At 39.8% G+C, this 17,237-nt stretch overlaps 1 protein-coding gene and 1 long non-coding RNA gene across 2 annotated transcripts; one reads left to right on the top strand and one right to left on the bottom strand.

Annotated features, from left to right (window-relative positions):
- Positions 1-892: 892 nt before the first annotated feature.
- On the bottom strand, positions 893-3,270 carry LOC308391285 (homeobox protein SIX3-like). Its single transcript, XM_080873861.1, has 2 exons — positions 2,278-3,270; positions 893-1,702 (listed from the first exon to the last, which is right to left on the bottom strand). The coding sequence occupies exons 1-2, from the start codon at positions 2,970-2,972 to the stop codon at positions 1,558-1,560; spliced, it is 840 nt and encodes a 279-aa protein (XP_080729987.1). The 5' UTR covers positions 2,973-3,270; the 3' UTR covers positions 893-1,557.
- A 2,866-nt stretch (positions 3,271-6,136) lies between these two features.
- LOC308391286 lies at positions 6,137-7,897 on the top strand. Its single transcript, XR_013970581.1, has 2 exons — positions 6,137-7,068; positions 7,649-7,897. It is a non-coding gene; the product is annotated as an uncharacterized lncRNA (long non-coding RNA).
- Positions 7,898-17,237: the final 9,340 nt, after the last annotated feature.

The following is a 17,237-nucleotide window of genomic DNA, read 5'->3' as shown; positions in this document are numbered from 1 at the left end:
ATAGACATGTGGCACATTAGAATTAAAAGTCTCTCTCTCTCTGTTTCTTTCTTCTTCTTCTTTTTTTTTAACTTAAAATGTACAATACATTAAAAACCCCAATAAAGGCAGTAGTGGTGCAGTAAAGTCCGGTTATATTACTGTAGAGTGGGTGAATCACTATTGAAGTATTGTATCAACTACTGCATAGTTTCAGCTTTAACAGATTGGACTTACATAAACGGGTATAAACCAATGACTGTAGAAAACAGTCGTTGGTTTTCTACAGAAATTGAATTTAATGTTACCACTAGGTGGAGCCGGTGTGCATTTACTTTGTTAAATAGCGTTTCCAGAAAGTGAGAGTATTTAAATAATATCTATCCATATATGTAGGCGTAGTTTGCATGTATACAGGTGTATAAAAATATTTGGCATACAAAAAAGGTCACTGTGTGGACCGGAATCGAGGCCATTTTGCGGGAAAGTCAGGTTAAACATACTGATCGCAAAAGTAGGCAAAAATAAACGAATACTTACGGAAAATCCAACACGATTATTAAACGTATTCTGCACGGTTTTAATACTCAACTGGTTGAAAAAAGGGATAGTTTGAGTTTATTTAAGCAAAGTTTTTATTTGCAATTCTATATGTATGTTTTTCCCTTATTTGGGGTTTTGGATCAATCAGAAAACAACAAAGCTTTGATAAGCTTTATATGCTTTGATAAATCCCTTTAGGTTACCCCTTAAGAACACATTTTAGGCTGAAGCCACATGCGAGTCATTTGCAATCAATACTAGTAAATACTAGTATTTACTGTAATCATAAATTGTGTTTTTTTGTGTGTGTTAACTGTTTACATGACAGGTTTTTGGTTACGGATCATTACAAAAGTATTCATAACAGTGATATAATAAATAACTTTATTTCTATAAAATACCAAAAAACATTTATTCAGCATTAAAATGAACATCAAGTAGACAGAACATGGCTACACAGTAAATTTTAAATAACGAAAAGATGGCAAGTTGACAAAAAACGGTTATTAAAATACAAACAGACAGGGAGCAGGCAGAATTCAGTGGTGCTGACTGATTGTCTACAGTAAACATTTAGGAGTCCACCTTGAGCCTCTAAAGGAACAACTAGACTGATTTTTTATGACACATAATTTGAGAAAATGAGTGAGAATGAAAGTGATTCGCTCACTGGCAGTTTTCAGTCTTCTCTTTGGGGGGTCCCTGGGTTTAAAGTCCAACAGGAGTGCATTGCTTGATGCGTGTTTAATTATGCTCATGACAAACTGGGTCAGCAGATGTGCACTCACCCTCCAATAACGCAGTTTAAATAAAATCGGTGGTTACAATTCAAAATTTGTACCTGAAGACCACCAAAAACCAAAAAGAAAGAAAAACACCCAGAAAAAGTTAACGTAAGCTTCGCCTGTGGAATAATATTGCGTTTTATACGCCGAATTTATTGCAGCGCAAATCCTGACCAGCGTTTGTCCACACACATTCTCCTCACAGTTGACCAACGGCAGAGCCTAAATGTTTATTTCACTTTTAAAAGTGTCAGACGTCCAAGTCGGAGTCACTGTCCGTTACTGAGAGCAGAGTTTCTCCATCCGCGCGCTCTGTGCTCCCGTCTGGACTACAGCCTCCTCTGCTTAGTGCACGCGCTCTGTCGGAACACATGTGGTGGTGCTGCAATCTATTACTGAAGAGGGGAAAAAAGTAAATTTTATCAACTTAGGTAAAGTAGAACACAAAACTTATAACTAAAACTGAAATTAAATTCAGCCTATGAACTAAATTAATGCCATCTCCGTCCCTGTCAAACTGGAGTCTATCCTTGCATGATGAGCAATTTGTGCCCATTCATGCATGCCTTGCTTTGCCTTCATCAGCACGGTGCTTGACCCGCACACTGACCCTGAAGTAAATTGTAGTGACAGAAAGGTGAAGAAAGACCGACTGTGCAACTGGAAAACGAAAACCTACAAGCTGCAGGGCGTGCGCTTTTACGCATGAATGGCCTTTTTGCGCACCCTTAGCTAGAGTACTTCCCAACTGAATAGTAAGTATGAACAGTAGTCTCATCACACTGTTGTTTTGATTTGATACATAAATAAAACTGAATGAAACTGAACTGAAATGTGATATAGATACGGTAACTTGATACGAAAAAAATCTCCAAATGCACTCGTGCATTTATTTAAAAACAAAAACAAAAGACAGACAAACAAACCTCAGTGCACCTTCCAAGGGCACAGCCTAGTCAAATCTACTGACCTGTTTTTGGCTGCTGCCGCCCTGTCTCTCTGTCTGCGGTTTTTGAACCAGTTCCCTACTTGGGTCGGTGTCAGTCCGGTGGCGTGTGCCAGCTCCCGCTTCTTGCCCGGATTAGGGTACGGATCCTGCAGGTACCACTCTCTCAGCAGGCCCCTGGTGCGCTCTTTAAAGCAATGTGTCTTCTGCTCTCCGTCCCAGATGGTCCTGGGTAACGGGAACTTCTTCCTCACGCGGTACTTGTCCACGGGTCCGAGTGGCCGCCCGCGTAGCTTTTCTGCTTCCCGGTAGTGCGCTTCGAGCCATATCGCCTGCAATTTACCGTGCGAGGCGCGCGTGAAGCGGTGAGTCTCCAGGATGTGATAAAGCTCTCGGAAACTTCCCGTGTGGAAGGCTACTACAGCGCGAGCCCGCTGCACAGATTCGTGTTCAGAAATAGAGTCGCGGCCGTCCGAGGTCACCGGGAGCGACCAGAGGAAGCGGGCCAGCCGCTCGATGTCTCCTGTCTCCTCCAGGGTCTCGCACACGCTGGCGATCTGTGCAGCAGAGAAACACAGTCCCGGGAGGGCAACGGGAGCGCAAGCCACGGAAGAGTCATCCGGGGACTGAGAGCGAGCCAGGACAGGGGACCCGTCCGCAAAGTGCGGCAGGAGGAGGCGGGAGGCTGAGAAAAAGTCGAGGGGAGACCTGAAAACCATCTGGCTCGCAGACTGAAGCCAAAAAGGAGGCGGAAAGCGTTCCGTGAACCATCTGACAGAAATCTGCTTAAATCTGATTTTTAAACTCACCTGGGAGTCAGGGAGGGACACTGACTCTGACTTCTCATTGGACACCCGGGAGCTGATGCGGGGTTGTCATGGCGCCCCTGTCAATCAAACACAGCTGGGTGATCTCTGGCACTAGCTGTACAGATGAATTCACTTCGGTTGCATTTCTAATGTGGACAGTTGATTCTGTTTTCCCCCTGTAGATGGAGGCTGCAGTGCAAAAACAAAAACAGCATCAATTTTTTAATCTGTCAGTGTCAACAGAAGAAGAAGAATAGTCCTGTCACTGTACATGTACAACAAAATTATGGGTACTCCACACCAACTGTGCAAGCGTAAAATAAATAAACAAATAAATATAAATAGCATTCTACAGTTTTCAGTGCTTTTGAATTTCTTTGTACTGTTGCAATGTGAAGGCTTTGTGTGTGCAAGCTGTGTGCCAACATAGTAAATATAACAGTTTATAAAGAAAGAGGGAAACGCATAGCTCTGACGGCAGAAGGCAGAAGAACTAAAAGCAAAGTCCTGGTGGTGAGTATATAGTGCACTGTAATTCTAAATTTCCATGGTGATTATGTTGAAAACTGCAATCAACACCTATCACCTCAGTCTCATAACCTCTCTCTTCCTTGCAGTAAGCTGCTTGCATCATTAATAGCAGTAATGCGTAGCGTCCTGTTGTGATTGGGAACAACATCAGAACCTGAAAGCGTATGTTTCTCTAAGTGGTCTCCCTCCACTCTAATCACTTTTCTAATCATTTTCCAATATCCATGAGTTTAGAGATAAGCTGCTCCATCTCCATTCTCTTACCTTGGATTAGCATCGGGTCTATGCAGCCTGCTAACATTAGTGTAATGGAGCAGTTTATTCAATCAACATTAACACATTTTAGCTGCCCTGGGCCATATGCTTTGAAGTGTGGCAACTTTTGCCCCTCTGTGTATGTTTGTGCTTGTATTCTTTAAGGTATGAGCACATAAAACTGTTTAAACTGTCATACTGTGTTGATTTTCCTCCTTTTTTAGGACAATAAACAAAATTGCTGCAGTGGAGAACATTATATTTTAGCATGCAATGCAAGGCTAGAGTTAAGTTTGGGGTTGATCACGATGGTCAGAGTCCAGTAAACGAGTGTAAATAAGTGGAACGTCCTCTTGTATGTGCAAGCTAAAGTACTTGATCGAAACAACAAAAACTATCTTTTATATCTTTGCTGGACACCTTCTTGCACTGTTCTGTCACATAGAAACACCCTCTAAATACCCCCATGCAGATGTGTGGGCTGTAAAAAAAAATGGTGTCACTCGGCTTAAAAGGGTTAATGCCAATTACCCAAACAGACAGATGTCCCTGCACTGTGATGTGAGGGGTTGTGTGCCAGTTTTTCCACCCTGAGTGACACATATGGTTCTGGTTAATCCCTAAATCAAATCAAGTAAGCCTAAAATAATAAATAATCCCAAATATTTTATACATATTAAAGAATCTAATGCAAAACAACAAGGAAACAATAGAGGAAGGGCTGTGAAAAATATACATATGTTCAAATTTAAATGAATCCAACAAATAAACTGTATGCAAGACATTTCGACATAATGGGTTTTGATACTGATTTTACTGAGATCACCAGGGTGGTCATTCAAGCCTCGAAGTTCTCTAACAGCAGACGTTAAAGAGGACATGAAACACTAAACAGGTAATCACCAATTTAAGAAAGAAGTGCTTAAAGTTTACATTTTGAGAACATGTACGGAGCCATCTTCTGTCAGCACGGAACGTGACGTCATGTGGTTGGTTGTAGATAATAGACTTACATTAGTTTATGCTAGCTAACCAGGGACAGAACTGATTACACTGAGAAAAATAATAACAGAAAAACTAAAAATCAGTTTAAAAGAATCATTTTTGTGCTGCAGTGAGTTTTATGTTGAGAAACCAATTGACTGTTCACAAAGTAGAGATTAATAGCAATATTTTGTAGAAATGTTAAATGAATAGAACATAAGAATAAAATACAATAAGTACAACATAAACGAATTACAATAGCTCAACAGGGTAAGAAGTACACAAAAGAAAGGGCCTTGATTAAAAAGAAGCATAAAAAATAAAGTTAAAATCCAATTAAAATACAAGACAACACAATAAAATGACCATATAAAGTATAGAGTAAAATTAAATAAAGCAAACTTTATCAGTAAAAATGGCTTCTAAATTAAGTAAAAGCATGAAATAGATAGCATCCAAGTGGCTCAGAGTGCAAATAGTGTAAAGTGTAGTGACAGTGCAAGGTTGAAATAGCATGTTAACACAAGAGAACAGATAATAATCTGTTAGACAGATGTGCTGCATTGTCCCGCGCTATTGCACAATGTATTACAGATTACCTGCATCTGTCCTTGTGGCAGTCTGCTGGAGACAGTGTCCAGGAAGTGCTGCAGTTTATCATTTCTAACCAATTTAATTAAAAATATGAACATTTCCCGACAATTTATGTGATGTTGTGCCAGGTAGCATTTTTTTTTTTATCTTTCTTTTTATTTTTTTCCCCTATGGAACACATTTCTCCCTTAATTTTGTAACATTCAGGAAAGCCTCATTTCCTACAGTGAAAGGACGGGGACAAAATGAAAAAATGTTTCATTCACTTTCAGCTAGTTGCACAATGAACGATCAATATGTTTTGTGATCACTTTTTTGTAAGCATGTATTCAGTGAAACCATGTAGCACTGCAAAGATTATGCAAACAAAGAACCCACGGGAATCAGAAGAAGAGGAGAAAAAAACAGAAGAGAGAACTAGACAAGGAGAAAGTTCAGTAAGCTTTTAAGATCTTAGACTGCTTGGGCCTCCATTTTTCTTTTGCCCTGTAGATACCTGCTCTGGACAGCTGAGGGTAAGCAGCGTCAACAAAAGTAATGGTCCACAGTGGTGGACATAAAATCCTGGTTGGAAAAAAACACAAAGCCAATGTGGTAGTGCATTAAACCTACTTCTATCTGAAGGCCACCAGATGATGATAGGTGTGGTTGCAAAAAGATATCTGGTCCTATAGAAGTCTTTGGGAATAGGCTTTCTTTCTTGACCTTTCCTGCTGAGTTCAAGGACTAAGTCGCTCATGTTGGGTCATTTTGGAAAAAAAAAAGTTTCATAAATGAGGAATAGCCATGCTATGTCCTGCTCACTCATTGGCGAAGTACTTTTCAAGTCATTAGCCAATGAGCAAGTGGTTTTACTATCAGAACCACCCCTCCTTGTCACATTGGTATATCTTGAGGCTTTGCTACAGGACTTCACAAGCCGAGTGACAGCACGCTATCTTAGTCTTTTATATCGTCTTTGGTGGCATCCAACGTCTTATCAGCCTTCAAGGCAGGTAAAGGTGCATATTTCTGGGCTTTATGCAGCTGCAGGTATAGAAGGGAAATGTGTAACATCACAGACAGATTGTCTCTAACCATTCTCCAGCACATTCCTGCAAAATGTAGTAAAAGGTTTTACCAGAGGGGCATCAAACATAAGGTTCGGGGACCAGAATTGGTCTAGCAAAGACTTCAATCCAGCCTACTGGACATCTTCTGGAAACTGTAAAGGAGGGGAAACGTTTTGGACTTTTAAATGCATTTTCATGTATTTTACAGCTTGTCCTACTGACAAGACCTCTCCCACAGCCAATCGTACACAGCAAATTCAAAAGTGTTAAATGTTTTGGTGTTAATAGTCTTCTTGCAAAAGTAGAGTTAATTTTACTCTAAGCAGAGTCACATTCTTTTAATGTAACTCTGAGGTGTAAAATGATAGTAGTTAAAATCGAGTGTTAAAAATGAGTGTTTCTCTGTCAAATCTGGAGGTGTTACAATGGAAACATTAACTCTTGACCTCTTAACTCTGAACTCCTAGAGGGGCTATGACACCAACAGAGTAAATTCACAGACTCCGCCCCCAGCACGGCTCCAATCGAAGCTGAAGTGAAGCCGTTTCAGAACATTTTGCTCTACATATTAGAGTTGTTTGCCATGCTTGGTAAGTCATTTTTTCAAAGATTGTTTCAATTATTTCTATTAGCTTTTACTTCTGTCTCTCTTTGGAGTTGAGACAAAGCTGTGTGAAAGGCATTAGCCATGTTGCTCGCTGATAGCATAATATTCTGTTTTAGCTAGCTGAAAGGTATTGTTTGCGGGCAAATACCACAGCCTTGAAAAAAGCTTGCATGTGAATTTTCAGTCAAACTTTTGGTCAAATACACCTAAAACAATGTCTAGAATGTGAAATGTTGGTATAATGGTGCTACTTGAAGCCTGAAAACGATCGCCCATAAAAAAAACGAGCAAACAGCAGTAGCAGACGTCCTGACTGGGTTCTACGTTAGCATAGATCCCTCCAGAGTTTTATGCACACGGTTTAGGTAAAAATGAAAAAGGTTGAGGTTTTACATTTAGTTCAGTATTACCTGTTGCCTGTGTCCTTGTCTTTTGGGAAAATACTTTACACAAGTAATGGCTCAAAGAGGATTCCTTTTTTTTTTTTACTGTGCTGCAATTGTTTACTGGATTATTTGTGCCATTAATTAGTGTCAACTAATTTTTATTCAATCTCCACACAGGATATGCTTGTGAAGATGGAATATGGGGGAGAGCAGAAGTGTGTTGAAGTTCCACAAAGGGATGAATGAAGGACATGCATATTGTATTGAAGAAATAAGTGATGAGAATGCTGTTATTTGCATTTACCATGTCAGACCTTTTGATAAACAAAATTCTAATGAAAGTGAGAACATGTACACTGTTACATCTTTCAGAAAATGTTTTGAAATTGTGGTGCACAGTTCAGAATAAATGTTTTTCAAAAACCATTGCGTCTTTTTCGTAAATGTTTATTTCCAAAAGAAATTTCTAGAAGTTCAGAACAGTAAAATTCCCGCTTTTTAGAATGAATTAGAAGATAACTCTTACGTAGTTAAACTAAAATACTCTTTGAGAGTTAATATATAAACTCTTAACACCAAGTGTTAAATTATCAACTCCAGACAGATTTGGTGTTTAACACTAAATCAGAGTTAACGTACCAACTCTCCAAAAAGAGTTAAATTAACACTCTCTGGTGTGGACCCATATAGACACTTTAATAGTGTTGAAATCAAATCCGACAGTGTTAATTTGGACATGCTGGATTTGCTGTGTACTGCACCAAAGTAATGCAATAACAGATAAAGAATTAAATGACGGAAAAGTTGTTTTTTCACTACAATTGATTTTTTTTCCCACAAAATGCCCACAGTAAAATAAATAAATAAAACACAACATTTTCTGTGAATTAACAAAAATGTCATCTTATAATTACAGGACTGATTGGGCAATGGGCTGCTAAAAGTTTTTGCGTAATTTTGAACAATAGTATTTTACAATTAAAGCCCAAAGAATCGTGCTGACAGATTTATTTCATTAACTACAGCAACATTTCTTTATCATGTGAAGAAAACTGAGACGTACTGCTGAAATTGCACTTCTTTTTGCTTATACTGATATTCCAGAGATTCAATGTGCAGTTAAACAACTTTACACAGACCACGATCATTCAAATATAGGTGAATACGAGCTCCAGTTACATAAAACTCCACATGATTTTTCGGCCAACATCCACTTAGGTTAGACACAGAAGGGCTAAAACAAAAAATTGCATTTAATCCAAACAGTGTTAGGGAATGTAACTCCATGCAATTTAAATGGAACAAGATTCTCCTCTAAAGCATCATTACTTTTATTCAAACATGCAGGTGCTCCAGTCAGATTTCCCCACCTGTATTTCACGACACCTTGAGGTGAAGATTCCCAAAATTAACGAGTAAAGTAAACATAAGTTATCGAACTGGCAGAAGAAGCAGAAATGGCAGACAGGAAGGGATTGCTAATTAGGGATTTAATAAAATAAACTTAGGCATTATTAAATTAAAATAATAATTATATATACACACACACTCGCAGTCATTTCAAAGCACTGAATAAATACATAATTCCCGTTTAATTCCTGGCCCTCTTTCTATTCTTCAGTTACACACATATATTGCAGAGGATGTCTTGCAATCATCTGTGACTATTTTTGTGGTGATAACATCAGCTTGTCAATTATTGCCTAATTTCTAAATGCACTTAATGCACAGTTTAAGACACAATGAAAGTGGTGTAAAAGTTTTGGCCAAGAAAGCTGTCAGTTCTGTTTACTCGTCTTCACAGACACGCACTCATCATGTGGACTCACTCATTCTGCTCGACTCGAGCTCGAGTCTGTGGATGCTTCTGTTTGCAGACCGTTTTATCTGTGTTGTAACAGCAGAACAATGGACTCACACAACCGGCTTTGAGCGACAGTCACGACCAGAGCTCCTCCAAGTTGAAAAAACGTTCTTCTGTGGAAGCAGGAAGGACATGCCAAACATACTTGAGGAAAGATACTCAAAGTGTATGTGTGCATGCATGATGAGGAAGGAAGTGTGTTATAACGGAGACAATCATATTAATTCAGCTGCACCTCCACCAAGCTGCAGGGTAATTATCAGGGGTGGGGGGAGGAGGAGGGAAAGCAGAGGTGGCTAAAACCGGGTGGATGACACTTCCAGGGTGGCTGGAGAAACACTATGAGGAGACAAAGTGAATCTCCTTTGCATCTCCTTATCCCCTCATAAACAAAAGCCGTGCTCCTAATTAACCTCTCCACTGACCTCTTAAGCCCCAAAACGCTAACCCCCTCACCCGTGGCCATACAGGCCCCAAACTCCCACCAAAACCTCCTCCTCATTAAGCCACTAATCACTTCCCGAGTCTTTGTCGTGCTTTTGTGCCATTACAGGTTTCCAGGAGAATCTGGAGCACAATTGTACACAGAAAACAAGGGTAAATTGTTGCACAGCAAGACTGTGCAACAATTTACAAACTGTTATAAACTTATAAACTGTTGATTAAGTGATCAGAAAAAGAAATAGCAATAATTATAGTGATGATTCTTTAATTTAAAAGAATACTTTAACATTTTGGGTAAGTGCATTTTCAAACTGTGGCTTTTTCAGTGAGAGTAAATCGATAACATTTGAGTTCTAGTTCAGTTCCTGGCTGAACAAACAGTATTGTGTTTGTTATATTTCCCCAAAAGGAAAAATAAATTCAACAAGCTGCGCTAGAAGGAGAAAGCTAAGTTAACAGTTCTCTGTCTGTACTGTGCATTAAAACGCTGCTTAGATGGTTCACCTTCCTAAGTTGGATGTCTGATGTTATAATTGCTATGTGCATTAAAACAATGTATAGAGTCTGTAGTGCATAATAAAAAAAAGCTGCTTTACCAGACTTGCTATCAGTTTTACTGCTAATAACTCATTACACTTTTTTAGGTCACGTTACATGAAGAGAAATTAACAGAGCCTGTAACAAATGAAACATTAGCAAAAACTTAATATGCAATATGATTTTTCACCATTACTCTTTATCATCTTGACCACCCATCTCCCATGCTACAGTTAGCAAACTGCTTGCTAAGTTTCGTGAAACTGGTTCAGTGTTGGATTTGCCAAAATGTGGACGCAAGAAAACTGTCACTAATGAAGAAACATCAGTGGCTGTCCTAGCTTCATTCAGCAAGAGCCCACAGCGTAGCACTCGCCGCATGTCACTGGAGAGTGGCATTAGTCGAACATCCCTTCGGCGGATATTAGCTACTCACAAATGGCACCCTTACAAACTCCAGCTACTGCAGCATCTCAACGAGGATGACCCAGATCGGCGCACAGAATTTGCAGAATGGGCAAAACAAAAATTGGAACAGGACCCTCAGTTCACGCAGAAGATTTTGTTCAGTGATGAGACAAACTTTTATGTGAATGGTGAAGTTAACAAACAAAACCACCGCTATTGGTCTGACACTAACCCACATTGGATGGATCCCTCCAAGACTGTTGGAACAACAAAAGTGATGGTTTGGTGTGGTATATGGGGTACAATAGTGGGTCCATTCTTCATCAATGGAAACCTCAAGGCCACTGGATATTTGAAATTGCTACATGATGATGTGTTTCCCCTCTTTATGCACTGAAGCTGGCACGTTCCCTGAGTTTTTCCAGCAAGATGGTGCACCATCACATTATGGGTGCCAGGTCCGAGCATTCCTAGATGAACAGTTTCCTGGAAAGTGGATTGGTCGTCGTGGGCCGGTTGAATGGCCCCCAAGGTCTCCCGATCTGACCCCCTTAGACTTTTATCTTTGGGGTCATCTGAAGGCAATTGTCTATGGTGTGAAGATACGAGATGTGCAGCACCTGAAACTACGGATACTGGATGCCTGTGCTGGCATTTCTCCTGTGGTGTTGCTATCAGTGTGTGAAGAGTGGGAGAAGAGGGTTGCATTGACAATCCAACACAATGGGCAGCACATTGAACACATTTTATAGGTTGTCAGAAACTTGTATAACTCATGAAACAATAAAGTTACGTTGAAACCAAGCACACCATTGTTTTTCTTGTGACATTACCAATAAGTTTGATGTGTCACATGGCCCTCTTCCTATTGAAAAAACAAAAGTTGTATCCAAGATGGCTGACTTCTAAATGGCCACCATGGTCACCACCCATTTTGAGGAGTTTGCCCCCTCACATATACTAATGTGCCACAAACAGGACTTTAATATCACCAACCACTCCCATTTTATTACGGTGTATCCATATAAATGGCCCACCCTGTATTTTACAATTCCAACATCACACATAGCACCAAGAGCTTCAAACAGCATAAAACCTTCACATATTGTTTTTTTTATTTGTGTAACAATAATCATTTTTGTTTGTTAGCATTTCTTGTCTATATGTATTAAAGAGCTTGTCTGTTCTTTTGTAGTAATACCAGAGCATTATATTAAAGACCCTAGTAATTAATCATTTCCATACACTTTTCTTTTTATCTTTCTTCTAATCAGCTAAATGTTAAAAAAATAATAATAATAATAATAATAAAAAAAAAACCTAACAGGTTGGTGGGATTCCCCATCATCATCACACAAATATGAGTGTAGGGGAAGGAAAGCTTCCTGCACATTTGGGCATATTGTGTTACACATTGTTGTGTGTGGTCGCCATTTGACCGCAAATTAACTTCTGTCACACAAAGCTGAGGAGGAAAGGTACTTAAGTAACTGTACCTGAGCTACTAATCCCATCACCTGATTGGATGGTAACCCAATCCCAGTGTTGTAATTGGTGAGGCATTAGTCCAACTACACTAAAGTCCATAAATATTTAGACAGAGACAAATTTATTCCAATTTTGGTTCTGTACATTACCAAAATGAAGTGCAGATTTTCAACTTTAATTCAATGGGCTGAAGAAAAAGATTGCATATAAATGTGAGGAACTAAAACATTTTTAAACACAATCCCTTTATTTCAGGGGCTCAAAAGTAATTAGACAAATTAAATAAATCAAAATAAAATGTCTAATAATTGGTTGAAAACTTTTTGCTGACAATGACAGCCTGAAGTCTTGAACTCATGGACATAATCACATGCTGGGTTTCTGCCAGGTCTTTACTACAGCAGCTTTCAGTTGCTGCTTGTTTGTGGGCCTTTCTGTCTGAAGTTTAGTCTTCAACAAGTGAAATGCATGCTCCACTGCGTTAAGATCAGGTGACTGACTTGGCCATTCAAGAATTTTCCACTTCTTTACTTTAATGGACTCCTGGGTTTCCTTGGCTGTATGTTTTGGGCCTTTGTCCATCTGTATTACAGGGAGTGCAGAATTATTAGGCAAGTTGTATTTTTGAGGAATAATTTTATTATTGAACAACAACCATGTTCTCAATGAACCCAAAAAACTCATTAATATCAAAGCTGAATGTTTGTGGAAGTAGTTTTTAGTTTGTTTTTAGTTTTAGTTATTTTAGGGGGATATCTGTGTGTGCAGGTGACTATTACTGTCCATAATTATTGGGCAACTTAACAAAAAACAAATATATACCCATTACAATTATTTATTTTTACCAGTGAAACCAATATAACATCTCCACATTCACAAATATACATTTCTGACATTCGAAAAAAAAACCCAAAAACAAATCAGCGACCAATATAGCCACCTTTCTTTGCAAGGACACTCAAGCCTGCCATCCATGGATTCTGTCAGTGTTTTGATCTGTTCACCATCAACATTGCGTGCAGCAGCAACCACAGCCTCCCAGACACTGTTCAGAGAGGTGTACTGTTTTCCCTCCTTGTAAATCTCACATTTGATGATGGACCACAGGTTCTCAATGGGGTTCAGATCAGGTGAACAAGGAGGCTATGTCATTCGTTTTTCTTCTTTTATACCCTTTCTTGCCAGCCACGCTGTGGAGTACTTGGACGCGTGTGATGGAGCATTGTCCTGCATGAAAATCATGTTTTTCTTGAAGGATGCAGACTTCTTCCTGTACCACTGCTTGAAGAAGGCGTCTTCCAGAAACTGGCAGTAGGACTGGGAGTTGAGCTTGACTCCATCCTCAACCCGAAAAGGCCCCACAAGCTCATCTTTGATGATACCAGCCCAAACCAGTACTCCACCTCCACCTTGCTGGCGTCTGAGTCGGACTGGAGCTCTCTGCCCTTTACCAATCCAGCCACGGGCCCATCCATCTGGCCCATCAAGACTCACTCTCATGTCATCAGTCCATAAAACCTTAGAAAAATCAGTCTTGAGATATTTCTTGGCCCAGTCTTGACGTTTCAGCTTGTGTGTCTTGTTCAGTGGTGGTCGTCTTTCAGCCTTTCTTACCTTGGCCATGTCTCTGAGTATTGCACACCTTGTGCTTTTGGGCACTCCAGTGATGTTGCAGCTCTGAAATATGGCCAAACTGGTGGCAAGTGGCATCTTGGCAGCTGCACGCTTGACTTTTCTCAGTTCATGGGCAGTTATTTGGCGCCTTGGTTTTTCCACACGCTTCTTGCGACCCTGTTGACTATTTTGAATGAAACGCTTGATTGTTCGATGATCACGCTTCAGAAGCTTTGCAATTTTGAGACTGCTGCATCCCTCTTAATTGGTAGTAGGCTTTCGAGCCTATACAGCATGGAGTAAGACAACATGCATGAAGAGGATGATGTGGACAAAATACTCATTTGCCTAATAATTCTGCACTCCCTGTATAAATACCAATCAGTTTGACTGCATGTAGCTGGATTTGAGCAGACAGCATGTCTCTGAAGACCTCGGAATTCTGTCCTGCTTCTGTCCTGTCTGTCCATCATCAATAAACACTAGTGTCCCAGTGCCACTGGCAGCCATGCACACCCAAGCCATCACACTGCCCCTGCTGTGTTTTACAGATGATGATGTGATGTGCTACACTTTGGAGCCGTTCCCCACCTTCTCTGTACTTTTTTCTTGCCATCATTCTGACAGAGGTTGATCTTGGTTTCATCTGCCCAAAAGAATGTTTTTCCAGAACTGTGCTGGCTTTTTTAGATGTTTTTTTTTTCTTTTTTAGCAAAGTCCAAACTAGCTTTTCTATGAGTGGCTTGCACCTTGCAGTGGACCCTCTGTATTTACTTTCATGAAGTCTTTTCTTCATTGTAGATTCGATATTGATGCGCCTCACTCCTGGAGAGTATTGTTCACTTGGTTGGCTGTTGTGAAGGCATTTTTCCTCACCATGGAAATTATTCTGCGATCATCACCAGTCTTTTTGTGTTGCTGACTTCATCGGTACTTTCTTTCTTTCTTTCTCAGGATGTACCAAACTGTAGGTTTCCCCAGTCCTAATATTGTCGCAGTTTCTCAGATGCGTTTTTCTTTTTGCAGGTTAAGGTTGGCTTGTATCACCTGCATGGAGAGCTCCTTTGACTGCATGTTGTCCGTTCACAGCAAAATCTTCTAAATGCAAGCAACACACCTCAAATCAACTCCAGGCCTTTTATCTGCTTAGTTGATAATGACATGACAAAGGAATTGCCCACACCTGCCCATGAAATTGTCCAATTACTTTTGTAATGTAATAAATTTTTAAGGCGCTGAAACTCTTAAACCCTTCATCCAATTTGAATGCAGATACCCTCAAATGAAAGCTGATATTCTACACATTATGTCCATGTAGATTTTTTATATATATACAGGCAAGCAAAACAAAACTTGTGTCAGTGTCCAAAAATATATCTAAATGCCGAAACAAGTGAGGACGTTTGTGTGTCACACAAACACACACAGATGCTCGCAAATACGCACTGAAATGTGACAGATCGTGTGACAGACTTTAAAACACAAACACCTCACTTATAGATGAATAAACAAAATAATCAGATAATTTAACTAACAATGCTTTCTAGGATGCTTTAGGACAGCTGGTCCAGATGTAAAGCCAATAATTACATCATTATCCTGTGTTATGTTAGTGTCATCTCACCACTGGCAGTGCTTTCAATTAATAGCTTGAATGAGATAAACACAGCAGCGACCTGACAAACAAACACTAGCGGCCAAAAATACAAACAGCTGGCTGGAACCTGAACAAACAGCTGGCTCCTAGGCTTCTCAAGGCAGAGACACACGGTACACGTGCAGATGTAGTGACACACACGGATAGCCACACAGAGCTAATGCATTAACACCCTCCAGCTAGACATATTCATGCAAAGTCGGCAGGAGAGGGAAATGAAACCATATGTCAAAGGAAACGAAATGAGGAGAATGAGTTACATTAAGAATTTTCCTTCATCTGGAGATTTTTTTTTTCCTGCAGAAAGTTTTTGTGTAACTCAGAGAAAGTTAATCTGCCTGCAGCACTTTTAGTAAATCTGGCACAGAAAGGGAAGGAGTATATCACTCAATGTTTTATACATTTAAAGATGACTTATTGACAGGCTTAGATGCCAACCTGTGATCACGCAGGCCTAAGATTATTTATTGATCAGTCTTCGAATGAATGAATGTAATTATTGTGTCTTGAATAAAACAACAATGCTAACCCACAAGCAATTAAACTGTTTGAGCAACTGAAATGTCTGAGTGGGATCATTTATGATCCAATTATACTGTATTTTATGCATAGTAATGCTTTAATAGCCTATCATTGTACCTGCAGTTGTGCTCAATAGTTTACATAAACTAAGCATGAGCATGAATATAATTTCTCTTAAGGACTTCTTTGAACTGCTTTTTTTCAGGGTGAAATGATTGTACAACATGTATCTTTAATAACTTTAGCAAACAAGAATTAGATGCAGAAGTTTTAAATCCACAGAAGGTTGACATACATATTTCACAAGATGATAAAGTTGCATAAACAACTAGCATAAAACAGGCCTGAATCTTTGACAGTAATGCACGGCTTTTCGCCTTTTGATTGCAGCTGACCTGAGGTATGTGTCTCCGAATCTGGCAATAAAGAGGAAAATGCAGTCGGACTATTAGCCGGGTGGTAGGAATAAATGTTGTAGGAGTTAGAGGAAGCTAAAGCCTGATGAAACAGAATGAGTGAAAGGTGGAGGGGAGGGGTTACTCAGAAATATGGAGGTAAAGGGAGGGAGGCAACAGTCTGGTGTGGTTGGGGGTAATCTGGTCTAATCTGCTGGATGTTAACCTATCTGAGCAGCAAGAGCCAGATTATCCCTCTAACAATGGCCACGCGTTCATCTGCTAAATTACTTCACTCAAAATCATATGCTGAGACACACAAACACACACACAAAGGTTCAGGGAGCTGTGTGTAAATGATGTTTCACAGTGTGTGCAAATTGGTCTTATTTGGGCTCTCATTGGGTACTAAATCACCAGGCCACCATTACTCTCGCTCAAGGTTACCGCATCAAGCAAAAAACCCTTTACAATGAATAGACAAGAGTGGGTGGAAGGAGAACTCAAGTGAAAGCACCAGGAGTGGGTGAAAAGGGAAAAAAATAAGTAAAAGAAATGGAGACCTAAGAGTGCAGAGTTCGAAGAAATACCACTAGCATCTCCCTCTCTGCTAAGAAAACAATTCATCTGTTGGTTTTTCATCTGGCACAAGTTGTTCTGAGTGTCAGGGTCAACCAGGTCAGGTGATCTTGAACTGAAAAGCGCACAACAACCACTAGCATCACTGCAGAGGAAGACATAAACACGGTGCTTGGATAGCTGCAGAAATATATGATATAAATACTGTGACACAAGGCAGTTGCTTACATATACACCCTGTATATTGAGTTTCTAAAG

Source organism: Rhamphochromis sp. 'chilingali', assembly GCF_963969265.1.
Source record: "Rhamphochromis sp. 'chilingali' genome assembly, chromosome: 22".
Taxonomy (NCBI): domain Eukaryota; kingdom Metazoa; phylum Chordata; class Actinopteri; order Cichliformes; family Cichlidae; genus Rhamphochromis; species Rhamphochromis sp. 'chilingali'.
The sequence above is the reverse complement of the archived record's forward strand: the minus strand, read 5'-3'. Positions and strand labels throughout refer to the sequence as shown.

What these genes read in the sequence shown, in the direction of transcription:
- LOC308391285 (XM_080873861.1), bottom strand. Translation starts at nt 2,972, where the DNA reads ATGGTTTTCAGGTCTCCCCTCGACTTTTTCTCAGCCTCCCGCCTCCTC. An exon ending in GCGGCAGCAGCCAAAAACAG is followed by an intron (nt 1,703 to 2,277) that starts GTCAGTAGATTT and finishes TCCCCTCTTCAG; the next exon opens with TAATAGATTGCAGCACCACC.